Source organism: Piliocolobus tephrosceles, chromosome 1, assembly GCF_002776525.5.
Source record: "Piliocolobus tephrosceles isolate RC106 chromosome 1, ASM277652v3, whole genome shotgun sequence".
Taxonomy (NCBI): domain Eukaryota; kingdom Metazoa; phylum Chordata; class Mammalia; order Primates; family Cercopithecidae; genus Piliocolobus; species Piliocolobus tephrosceles.
In genome coordinates, this window is record NC_045434.1 from 168,936,676 (window position 1) to 168,949,387 (window position 12,712).

Here is a 12,712-nt window from a genome sequence, read left to right on the forward strand (position 1 = left end):
CTGTGGCCCACGTAAGTCTGTACCCCTAGCCTGGTACCCCAGGGAATGTGTAGAGTGGAAATTATCCACCTTTCTCTAAAAATCTATTGCCATGGCCCAGATGGAAGAGACAGGGGGAAGGGTGCACAGGTAGCTCCAGATGGGCCCATGGGTGGAATATCTGCCCCATGGTCATCTCTTGTTTTCTCTTAAGTGCCTACATGGACAAGGCCAGTGACCCGAAAGAGCAGGAGGTCCTCATTGACGAGCAGCTGCACTCTCCAGAGGGCCTGGCGGTGGACTGGGTCCACAAGCACATCTACTGGACCGACTCGGGCAATAAGACCATCTCAGTGGCCACAGTTGATGGTGGCCGCCGATGCACTCTCTTCAGCCGTAACCTCAGTGAACCCCGGGCCATCGCTGTTGACCCCCTTCGAGGGTGAGTGTCTCAACTTAACTTCCCATTCTCCCACCATAGGTGCTCAGTCCTCTTGTGTCTGTCACAAGAGCTATCTTGAGGGCTCAGGAAAGCTCTGGCCCACTCAGACACAGGCCATGGGGAAGAAAGTCTTGTTAATCCCCAACCCAGGTTCTCTGGGCATTGGTCACCAGAGCTCTCCCTGGACTCTCCCACCCACTCGTTATATCGTAGAATTGGAGCGTCTCAGAGCAGAGCAGGGTTCTAGAGATGGCCTGATAGAAGCTCCTAGGGGAGGAAGCCTTTCCTCGGGCTGCTATAGGTGGGCGTCTGGCAGCTGCTCACATACTTCCAAAGACAGGTAGCTCATTACCTCCCATAGGGCCTGTTTCACTGTGGGGCAGCTCTGCCCATTAGAAAGTGGGTCTTTTCCCCTCATAATCCCAAATCTATCTCCCTACAACTTCCTCCATTGGCCTCTGGAGTTACATAAAACATGTCTATTCCCTGCCCTGTGGGACAGCCAGCAAGATTTGAGGACCAAGAGCACTGGTCTATTCTGCTTCAGACTGCCCACCTCCATCCCCACCCCTGTTGCCTATGGTCTCTGGGCCCTCACCACCAAGGCTGCCCTGCTGTGGCCACCCCTCAATTTTGGGAGTTAGGGATTCTGAACAGAACAGGACTCCCTCTCTCCCTCAGTGGGGATATCTTGAGATGGGTTTTTTTAGTGTTGTATCATGTTAAGTTTACCAGAATCAACATCTGCTCCTACTGCTGTTTCCTCGTTAAACAGGGATAAGAAAACCCTCTTCTTCGAGCAAGGGCAGCTGGTGAGGGGAGTACCACATGGGAGGTTATGTGAGGCCTTGGGAAGTGACTGACAGCTGCCATTCACTAAGCATAGGTCAGGTGCTCCCAGCACAGAACTAGGCACTCTGACAGATATGGAGCCTCTCCTCTCACCCTCTCTTCAACCCTGTTCTCTGTCTGTTCTCATGCAGACCTTGTGTTGCACCTGCCACATCCTGCCCCTCACATCATAGAGTTACACCCAGCCCAACCCCAATCCATTGTGGATCTGTCAGGGTCCCAGCAGGAAACCCCCGGCATACTCAAGATAATTGGAGGAGGGTTAATAAAGGGACTATTTACAAAGGAGTGGGTAAGGTCTAATTTACTACCTTGGATTAGTAACAGTAGGCTGCTACCCGCCCTAGTAGGCCTGAGGAGACAGAAGCAGGGAGGGTTACCTGAGTTAGGAAGCTCATCTACTTTCTCCTCTGAAACCAGAAAAGAGAGGGCTTACTAGGGCCTTCCCCACACTGACACCCTAAGGCTCTAGTTAGCACTGCCAGAAGTGGGAGAGATGGGGTCACAGGCTATTCAGCTGAGTCTGGGTGCAATCTCAGAGAATACAGTTTTCCTCAAGTTCTCAAATGAGGTGAAGGCTAAAGTGCCTGCCAATTCTAAGATTTGATGGTTCAAAAGAACTTTAGAGGTCTTCTCAGTCCCTACTAAACACAACCCTCAACTATTCAATGGGTTATTGAGCTCTTGTGACTCAGACTACCCCAGTCATGTCCCCAACAAGAAGCCAAATTGAGTTATTTTGTCTTTTAGGTTCATGTATTGGTCTGACTGGGGGAACCAGGCCAAGATTGAGAAATCTGGGCTCAACGGTGTGGACCGGCAAACACTCGTGTCAGACAATATTGAATGGCCCAACGGAATCACCCTGGGTGAGCCCTGCCTTTCCTGGGTTGGGGGCCTATTCTAGTGTCTTGTCCTGATCATTGTCTGGAACTCCATGAGTCTTGTTTCTGGGTCCTCTCATGGTGCCAGTGACTTTGTTTCCTGATGGTTGCCCTAGGCTGGCCTCAGTGTGAGGCCTAGAAATGTGGGCAGGGAGGGGTACAAAGGAACAGAGCTCCACATTGGGGTCCCAGGTTCAAGACCTGATCCTACTTCCTTCCCAAGATCTGCTGAGCCAACGCTTGTACTGGGTAGACTCCAAGCTACACCAACTGTCCAGCATTGACTTCAGTGGAGGCAACAGAAAGATGCTCATCTCCTCCACTGACTTCCTGAGCCACCCTTTTGGGATAGCTGTGTTTGAGGTGAGTGCTGTAAGGAGAGGCATGGGCCCACTAGGAAGCTGAAGCCTAGAAAATGCTTGTTCAAATAGGATGAGTCCCTGAGACTTGTTCAAATGAAAACAGGAACAGGGAAACCAACTGATTTGTTTGTATACAATCTGTGAGCTGCCTGCACACAAAGGCTCTGCAGCCCACTCTCCACCTGGCAGCCTTTCTCATGCTGTCTTCCCAAGACCCCTCTCTCAGAGCACTTCTCACAGGTGAGTTGCTAGGCATGTATGTTTCCTCTCTGTGCCCTCAGCACCCAGCAATGTAACCCATATACAAAAGGTACCCAGTAAAGGGAGGAAAGGAAGAAGGAACATACCTATCCTTAGAATCATTTACTGGATGAAATGGCCTGAGAGATGCTGTTCAGCTCTGCACACTTTTATTGACCTCTGCCAGACCCTGGGGTCATAGAAGTGAATCAGACACTATCCTAGTCTCAAGAAGCTCCCGGGAAAATGAGGAGCCAAGACTCTCCTGTGCCCTGATCCTAATGACTTTTCTTCTCTGGAAATAAAGAAGCCAGAACCAACCAAGGTCTCACGCATTCACCTCGTCCCCAAAACTAACTCCACCATCAAGGGGAGGGAAAGCAAGGGGGTGATGGTCTGTGGTGGGCATTGGCAGGATTTGCTTGCACCAAAGTTACTCAGCACTGCTCTGAAGTTGTGGGCAAAGCTCCACCTCTTAAGTCTAGCCCCTGCTTTAAAGGACAGGTGTATTGGGACACAAGTGTATGTGCTTGTGTATATACATGGCATGTACTTGTAAAGTATGTGTATGTGCACGGGTAAATATAAATGCATCAGAATAAAGGTGTGCGTTCCTCTAAGTGCCGGTGCCTATGTGTGTAAATACATATACCAAGATGTATTTAGACTGCATATTTAGGGGCAAATGTAGCTTTTTGTGTGTGGATGAATACTGGGTATGTGTTTAGATCTCTGTATGAGGATGCACAGTTGTACCTGCACATGTGGATTTACTGACAGATGCACATCTAGGCTGATATGGACTAACCATGTGGACTCGTGTGAATATCCAGAGGCTACAGGAAGCCCAGCAGGGCATAACCCTCATAGCTCACACATCCCTTCCAATCTTGGTCCCAGGCCCCAGTAATGATAATGCTATAGAGATTTAACCTTGGGTTTCTGCTGGGCTCTAGCAAGCAGGCTTAGTTCAGCATGAATGAGTAATATTGTGGCTGTCAGTTCAAAGCACAGAATCACCGAATAATCCTCTAAGATAGAAGGGAACGAGGAGAGGTACATCACAGATTAGAGACTGAGAGCCCCACCGTGAATCCATGGACAGGACAGATCAGGGGAGATTTCAGGGCAGTTCTTGTGACTATGGTTTGGGGCCAACCCCTCAGACTGAGGTTATGGATTTAGACTCCAGGCCTCCCATCCTCTGCATCTATACCCCACAGGACAAGGTGTTCTGGACAGACCTGGAGAACGAGGCCATTTTCAGTGCAAATCGGCTCAATGGCCTAGAAATCTCCATCCTGGCTGAGAACCTCAATAACCCACATGACATTGTCATCTTCCATGAGCTGAAGCAGCCAAGAGGTGAGTTGTCTCTGGTCCTAGGTCCCAGGTCCCCTGTCTGTGTCCTCTCCTTTCACCAGGCAGGCTGTGTTCACATTCAGGTCACAACTCAGCAACCCCAGAAATAACAACAACAATCCCTCTTGTTGGTAGAGTACTTTTTCATCATATATTTTGTCTCATTTTACCTCAAGTTCTTTGTGAAATAAGGCTGGGTATAAATTAATACATAAATGTCCTGTTTTTGCCAATCCTACAAAGTGTGGGTATTACTCTTCTAACAGCTGAGGAAACGGAAGCTCAGAGAGGTAAAATAATGTTAACAGGTGGCAGAACTGAAACCTAAACCCAGGTCTGTCTGGTTCCAAAGCTGCTTTCACCATGACACATTGCATCTAACTTGCTATTTGGAACCATTTTGCAGTAGTATAAGCTAATGTATCCAAGGGCCATATAATAAGTCAGCTTATTGGTTGGGAATAGAATCTAGGAATCCTACTAGTAGGTTGTCCCCTCCTCTATCACTAGGATATACTAAGTCTAACTGTAACTGAAGTGTTGGCTGCCAGGGTGAAAGTGGGAAAGCAAGGGAGTGTAAGGAGATGAGATTGGTGCCTGATTCTAGACCTAGAAATTTAAATGAGAGACATAGTATGTGACACATGGAAAAACAAAAACCACGGGCTTACGGGCTTTGGAGCCCAGCAGACCTCAATTTAAGTTCTATCTCTAGTCCAGACATGGTGGCTCATGCCTGTAATCCCAACACTGAGAGGCTGAGGCAGAAGGATCCCTTGAGCCCAGGAGCTCCAGGCAGCAGTGGGCTATGATTGCATTACTGCACTCTGGCCTGGGTGACAGAGCAAGACCCCCAACTCTTAAAAAAAAAAAAAAAAAATTCCTAGAGGAGCTTTGACGAGTTTGTTCTCTTTGAGCCTAGGTGTCTTTATCTGTCAGTCTGGGATGTAACGTCCCCACCTCTCAGAATTGTTGCAAGGATTAAATGAGAGTGTGGGGATAAAACACTAGGTATGGTGCTGGAAAGTATCCAATAACAGTAGTAGGGAGGCCGGGCATGGTGGCTCACACCTGCAATTCCAGCACTTTGGGAGGCCAAGGCAGGAGGATCACTTGAGCCCAGGAGTTTGGGACCAGCCTGGGCAAGAAGGCAAGACTCTATCACTACAAAAACTATAAAAATTACCCTGGTGTGTGGTGGCATGCACCTATAGTTCCAGCTACTGGGGAGGCTGAGGTGGGAGGATTTCTTAAGCCCAGGAGTTTGAGGCTGCAGTGAGCTATGATTGCACTGCTGTACTTGGCCTAGGCAACAGAGTGAGACCCTGTCTCAAAAAATAAAAAACATTTAAAAAGTAGAAGGGCTTCACAATTGCAGAGATGTGGAACCAACCTAAGTATCCATCGACTAATGAATGAATAAAGAAAATGTGGCATATATACACCTTGGAATACTACTCAGCCATAAAAAGGAACAAAATAATGTATTTTGCAGCAACCTACATGGAGCTGGAGGCCATTATTCTAAGTAAAGTATGATAGGAGTGGAAAACCAAAAACTATATGCTCTCATTTATAAGCAGGAAATAAGCTATGAATACACGGGGCATACAGAGTGATATAATGGACTTTAAGACTAAAAAGGGGGAACGTAAGAGGGGGGCTAGACATTAAAAAAAGAAAAAAACTACACATTAGGTACAATGTACACTACACTTGGGTTACAGGTGCATTAAAGTCCCAGAATTCACCACTGTATAATCATCCATGTAACAAAAAACGTGTACCCCAAAAGCTTTGGGGGAAAAAAAGAAAGAAAAAGAAAAAAATATGAAAAAAAGTAGTAGGGCAAGCTTTCTGAGCAAGCCTGGTGGGAGAGGCCTCATCCTCAGGGGGCAGGAATACCTGGCATGACCTGTCTGTGCCCCAGCTGTCTCCCTCTCTGCCATTAGCTGCAGATGCCTGTAAGCTGAGTGTCCAGCCTAACGGAGGCTGTGAGTACCTGTGCCTTCCTGCTCCTCGGATCTCCAGCCACTCTCCCAACTACACGTGTGCCTGTCCTGACACAATGTGGCTGGGTCCAGACATGAAGAGGTGCTACCGAGGTAAGCAGACCTTCCAGGAGGGATGGCCCCTGGCAGTGTCAGACCCTACCCTGCTGAAATCTTCCCTTGGCTCCTGGGACACAGTATGCTGCTGGTTTTCTTCCATCTTCCCTGGCTACTTGTTGCCTTTTTGGGGTTTCTCTTTTTTACCTTCCTTGAATGCTCATGCCCCCAGGATCCTTCCAAAGCTTTTTCTCACTCCCAAGGAAAAAATGCATGTATACATAAAATATTTTAAATTCAGTTTCAGGGAGTTTCTGGAACCCTTTAAAAGCCTCAAATTAAGAACCCTTAATCTCCATGGCTTCGGATACATGCAGATAACTATGTACTTGCCTATTTCTCACCTAGAACTTAAACACTACACAGAAGCCCTTTTGCAATATGATTGGGACTAATAGTTAATACTTCAACTGCATACACAGATTCATGTCCCAACCTTGATGTATAGCCAAGACCTTCCATTTGAGCCTAAGTCTACTGCATTATTACTAATTTACAGGTTCAATTGTTCAAAGTGGAATAAGACTTCAAATCTATTGGTATAACAATATGAGTGTAAAATTCTTCTAGATTTATCTGATTTCCCCTCCCTGCAGTCTTTTTATTGCTGGTCTTACAACTAATTCCACAGCAATGTTTTAATGACTCATCTTTATTGAATCAAAGTGAAGTGCTTAGCATTCGGCTAAAGAAAAGATCATAGCCCACCGGGGAGATTAGGAAAGGCTTCACAGAAGTGACATTTGAGCTACACCATGAAGATAAGTTCCTAAGTATAACTCAGAGGCAATAACTTAGGCAACAAAATTATCTGTCCAAGTGACCTCCATGGTATTTCCCCTCCAGCACCTCAATCTACCTCAACTACGACGTTAGCCTCTACCACGACGAGGACAGGACCTGCCACCACAAGAGCCCCTGGGACCACCGTCCACAGATCCACCGACCAGAACCACAGCACAGAGACACCAAACCTGGCAGCTGCAGTCCCAAGCTCAGTTAGTGTCCCCAGGGCTCCCAGCGTCAGCCTGTCTACCCTAAGTCCTGCAACCAGCAACCACTCCCAGCACTGTAAGGAAATGAGTTCTGCATTCTTTCATGACATGAGAGGGCTCCTAGGGAAGCCAGGATGGCGGGTATGTGATAAGAGAGAACCTACCAGAGCTGAATACTGCATATCTTTCAGGAGGTTACTGCATATCTGAGAGGGAGGTAGAGTACCAACCTGCTCTTTAGGACTCCTAGGTGCCCCTAACTTACAGAGGGTCTGGCAGGAAGCTGAGACCCTGTGAACCTCAGGGTCCTTCCAAAGCTTTTTCTCACTTGTAGAACAAAGTTGATTCTCTTACAAAGAAGTTGTTCTCTTAAAAAGAAGAACAAAGTTGCTTCTCTTACGAAGTGGAAATAACCACTCTTCCACAACCTGCTTCACAAGATTGCCATGATAGACAAAGGCGTAACCGGTGTAACCGGAGGTGCTCACACACACAGCCGTTGCTGACTCTGCGAGGGTGTGTGTGTCTATGTTTCACAAAGTTCTGGTGTGTATATGAGGAGGTGTCCCTTGTGTTTGGAAAGCTCTGATCTCAGTTCCCAGCAGGTCCCCAGATAGTAATATCTACAACCATGGTCTCCTCATACCTCTTTCCAACCCTGGGATGAAAATAATTAAGTTCACCACTTATTAAATCATTGGGAGCAGTAATTGTCACTGCTAGAAATGTTCTACTTCATTAATCAGCAAATACCTTTTTAATTGAGTCACCTGCCAGAGGGAGTTCGTTTAAAAGGATAAACTATCTTTTTAATTTTTTCCCCTACATGGACAGCCCAGAAACCAAGCTACTTGGCAGTATCTTCCTAATTGGTCCTATTTTGCCAGCGGAAGCTGGCTTTTTGGAGTGGAGCACTTACTCCGAAGTTTGCAGAGGCAGACGGAGCATGCGTGAATTCCAGTTCCTCTCATCCGAGGGCAGAGCCTCTCACCAGCTTCTCCTCACTGGCTTCCTCATGCTCTAGGTTTTAATATCACTGTCCAGTGTTCGCTGTGCACCAGACAGGGGAGGACAGCAGCATTTCCACAGTTATCTCTGGAAGCAAGCAGTGCAGTTTTTTCTCCCCTTAACTGTTAGATTCTCTTGGAGTAACATGGATAAACAGTCACACTGAGAGAGGATGGGCCTTGGGCCATTGCCAGGGCCAGTCATCTCCTCACCTGCAGCAAATGTAGATGATAGCTCCTTTTCACACCACAGGGAGCTGTCAGGAGGATCTAAGGGAAAAATGCTTTCTGAACTATAAAGTGCTTCACAAATGTTACAGTGAAGATGGTTGTAAGAGTGAGAAAGATGGCATGGCATAGTTTTTCAAAAAGACAGTAAATTTTCCAAGCAGTTTTCAGTTTAAAATGTGCTTTTACATATCTTTTTAAAATTTAGACCCTACAACAACCCCTATCCCACTCCTAGAACTAGGCAAAGTTGTGCCAAGCATTTTATATTCATTTTAGATAAATTATTTCATTTAATCCTTACCATATCCCTAGGAGGTAGGTAGTATCACCATTTGAAAGATATAAAAGTATAATATCATGTGCTGTATTTATAATATATAATAATTTGCCCAAGGTCACATGGGTAGTGAGTAGTAGAGCTGGGACTTGAACCCAGAAGTCTGACACAGAAGACTGTGCTCTTGATTCCTCTACACTATACTATGTCCCATTTCAATTACTTATGAAAAATAATCTGATAATGCAGATGGACAGACAGCTCACCAAAAACAATACTGGCAAAGCAACAGATACTGATGGAAAAAAACAATGACCTAGTCCGTCAGCAACATAAAGACCTAAGTGCTCACCTTGCCATGCACAGCCCCCAGCTTCCTACCACCTTGATGCTGTGGAATGGTTATGGGACTTGGGGCAAGAGTCCTGGGTTCGAGTCCCAGCTCTGCCACTTTTCTGTGAGTCCCCAAACCACTCAGTTAAGACTCAGTTTCCTCGCCTGTAAAATGGAGATAACCTCTGTCCTGCTTGCCTCACAGGAGTTGTGATAGGATCTGGAAATACTGAATTATTAGGCAACAGCCAGGATCATCATTTTAGAATGAGGATGAGAAGCAGTTGGGTAGTTCTTACCACTTGAGGCCAGTAGGGGCTTGGGCACACAGTGACAGAGCATCATTCTGCAAATGTTTGTGTTTTACAGATGGGAATGAAGACAGTAAGATGGGCTCAACAGTCACTGCCGCTGTTATCGGGATCATCGTGCCCATAGGTGAGTGTGGCTCCCAGTCACTGAAAAGAGAGACCCTGCTCAGGCCTAGGGAAACGCGCTAGCAGGGTAGAGAACTTGGCCCGCCCTGTTGACTTGTTCTGCCCTTATAGCCTTCCTGCCCACCTCCCAGTCCTGATTGAATTTTGTTTTTTAGCCTAGCACACAAGGCTCTTCAGGATCTGGCCCCAGGTGACCTTCCAGGTGCATCCTCCATCTCCCCACCCCTCGATTCACACTCTACACTCCAGCCACGTGAAGTGCGACTGTATGATCCCTAGGAACAGGGCGGGTATCTTGCTCACCATTCTCCCCAGCTCCTAGCAATGTCTGGCACATGGTAGGAAATCAAGAATTTGTTGAATTAATGAATAGAGCTGCTTACCATTCCTTTAATAGGTCATACTGTCTTGTTTTCTTTCTGTTTGGTTTTCAACAAGTATTTATTAAGCAGCTACTATGTGCCAAACTCTGTGATAACAGGAGGAAAGGCAGTTAAAGATGAATAAGACATGGTTCTGTCCTACAAAAGTTTATAGTCTTATTGGAGAGACCCACATAACACAGACAAGTTCGTTATGAGCTGGTGGGTCCTAAGGTTAAGCTGCATGCACTGACTTCAGAGACAGTGCTGAGGATACACTTAGCTTGGGCTGAGGGAGAGGGGAAGAGGGCAGAGGAGGTTTCCTAACGGAAGTGATATTTGAGCTGGGTCAGCCAAGTGAAGGAGGATCAAGAGCAGTCCAAGCAGTGAAGACAGCATGAGTAAAGCCAGGAGTAGGAAATGGCCTGGAAGGGTCAGGGTGGGGTGGTTTTAGAGCTAGAAGGAGATGAGTACGGCCAGAGTATAACACTTGGTTAAGACCTCACAGAGAATCATGGGGGCTGATTCATTCTCTTCCACCCTGAAGTCCACACAGTATCTTGTACACCCCTCTCTTAGCAGTCTCATCTCTTAGCAGTATCTTTGCATTCTGATTGTCCATTCAGAGCTTTATCTCCCTTACTTGGCTATGAGTACTTCAAGGACGAGAACTTTGTCCTTTTATCCTGGGAATCTTCAGTATGGTGAGTTAGTCAGCAAATGTTTTAAAAACTTCTCCCCCGTGTGAGACACTGTGCCAAGTGCCAAGGATCCAGGGAAGAAAAAGATAAAGACTTTAAGAGCTTTCAGTCTTTAATCAGGCAAAAATAAAGTCCTTTAAGGTAGATGTTAATACATGTCATAATGTGCTATAATAGGGGCATTTTGGATATAGAGACAGAGGAACAATATAACAGTGGCATGATATTCCTGTGAAGGGATGGTTGAAAGAAAGGTAATTCCAGAGTCAAAGTGGCGCTTCTGGAGAAGACGGCATTTGAATTGGCCTTGAAAGGCTTCACCAGGAAAGATGATAGTGAGATGATGATTCCAGGATTATTTTGACTGGAGTGGAGAAAGATAAATGTACCCCTTTCTTGCCATCCTTTGCCCTATAGAAAGAGGCAGATGTATGCTGTTTTGCTGACATAACTCACTCTGAAATAATCAATATTTTTAATTTCTGCTAATCTGAGGAATGAAAGATGAGTATTATTTCCCTGACATGTCCCTGTGAGGCAGAGTATCTTTTCATAAGCTTATCAGTCCCTTTACTTCTATTTTATTGTTATGAACCGCCTACTCACAGTCTCTTCTCATTTTTCTATTGGCTATTTTTTTCTTATTTATAGAAATATTTATACACGATGAATATTAAACCTTTAAAATACATGTTACAAATATTTTCTTCCAGTCTGACATTTGGTTTTAAAGTTTGTTTATGGTATCTTTTGCCATGCATAAATATAAAACTTTTAAGTATCAGATCTGTCAATCTTTTAAGATTTCTGGGTTTTGTGTTTCACTTAAGAAGGCCTGCCTCACTCTAAATTATTAAAATATCTTCTGATGTTTTTCTTTTCTACTTTAAACTTTTTTTAGTATTTAGATATTAACCTATTTGGAATTTAAATTTTAGAATATGTGATGAGGTAGAAATTTACTTGTTTTTTCTCTATATACCTGTCTAGTTTCCCCAAAATCATCACTGAATAATCCGTACTTCTCTCCTGACTTGCACTGTCATCTTTATTATAAACTACATCCCACACATACTTTGATTTGTGTCTAAGCAGTTTATCTTCCTCCACCGATTTATATATTCCTACATACTATTAGCAGAACTTCATGATATGTTATACTCACAACATCTTCTCAGTTATTTTTAGTCAGTTTCTCTTCTAAGTGAACTTCAGAATTATCTTATCAATTCTATAAAAATTTTGGTGAAATTGTTATCAAGATTGCTTTAGATATATGAGTTTATGTGAGGAGAATATACATTTTTTATTATATTAAAGCTTCCCAGCCAGAAATGTGGCATATCTATTTATTTCAGTCTTCTTTTATGTCCTTCAGCAGAACTTTATAGATCACATAGGACTTGCATATTTCTTCTTAGGTTTTGCTAGGCATTTTATATTTAAAGCTTTCTGATGGGCTATTATGAATGTATTTTTATTCCATTACATGTTCTTTTCTTTTCTTTTCTTTTTTTTTTAAGAGACAAGAAGATCTTGCACTCTTGCCCAGGCTGGAGTGCAGTGGTGCAATCACAGTTCACTGCATCCTTGAACTCCTGGGCTCAAGGGATTCTCCCATGTCAGCATCCCAAGTAGCTGGGACTAGAGTAGCTGGGACTACAGGCATGTACCACCACACCTGGCTAATTTTTAAAATTTTTTTTTTGTAAAGACCAGGGCTCACTCACCATCTTGCCCAGGCTGGTCTTGAACTCGTGGGTTCAAGCAATCCTCCTGCCTCAGCCTCCCAAAATGTTGGTATTACATGTGTAAGCCACCATGTCTGGCCTTCGTTACATTTTCTAACTGGTTCTTGCTGATTAAAAAAGAAGGCTAATGATCTTTTATGTTGATTCTTGATTAACTAAAATTATTTCTGATAGTTTTTCACCAGCTTCAGAGTTCCTAAAAATATAAATAGCTGTTAATAAGAGTTTGGTTTCCTCCTTTCTCTTATTTATTTTATTTATTTTGAGACAAGGTCTCACTCTGTTGCCCAGGCTGGAGTGCAGTGGCACGACTATGGCTCACTGCAGTCTCGACCTCCCAGGTTCAAGCAATCCTCCCACCTTAGCCTTCTGAGTAGCTGGGACTACAG

At 44.8% G+C, this 12,712-nt stretch overlaps 1 protein-coding gene across 8 annotated transcripts in view; it reads left to right on the top strand.

The window, feature by feature from the left end:
* Positions 1-12,712, top strand: part of LRP8 (LDL receptor related protein 8) — an 84,729-nt gene that overhangs the window by 62,469 nt on the left and 9,548 nt on the right. For 7 of the 8 annotated variants that reach the window (XM_023188295.2, XM_023188275.2, XM_023188251.2 and 4 more), the window contains 7 exons: positions 194-421; positions 2,024-2,142; positions 2,381-2,520; positions 3,983-4,124; positions 6,074-6,226; positions 7,076-7,300; positions 9,442-9,510. In XM_023188295.2, the coding sequence (XP_023044063.1) occupies positions 194-421; positions 2,024-2,142; positions 2,381-2,520; positions 3,983-4,124; positions 6,074-6,226; positions 7,076-7,300; positions 9,442-9,510 (1,076 nt within the window). Of the gene's footprint in view, positions 1-193; positions 422-2,023; positions 2,143-2,380; positions 2,521-3,982; positions 4,125-6,073; positions 6,227-7,075; positions 7,301-9,441; positions 9,511-9,664; positions 9,712-12,712 lie in introns of all 8 variants that reach the window. The other variant, XM_023188266.2, reaches the window with a different exon arrangement.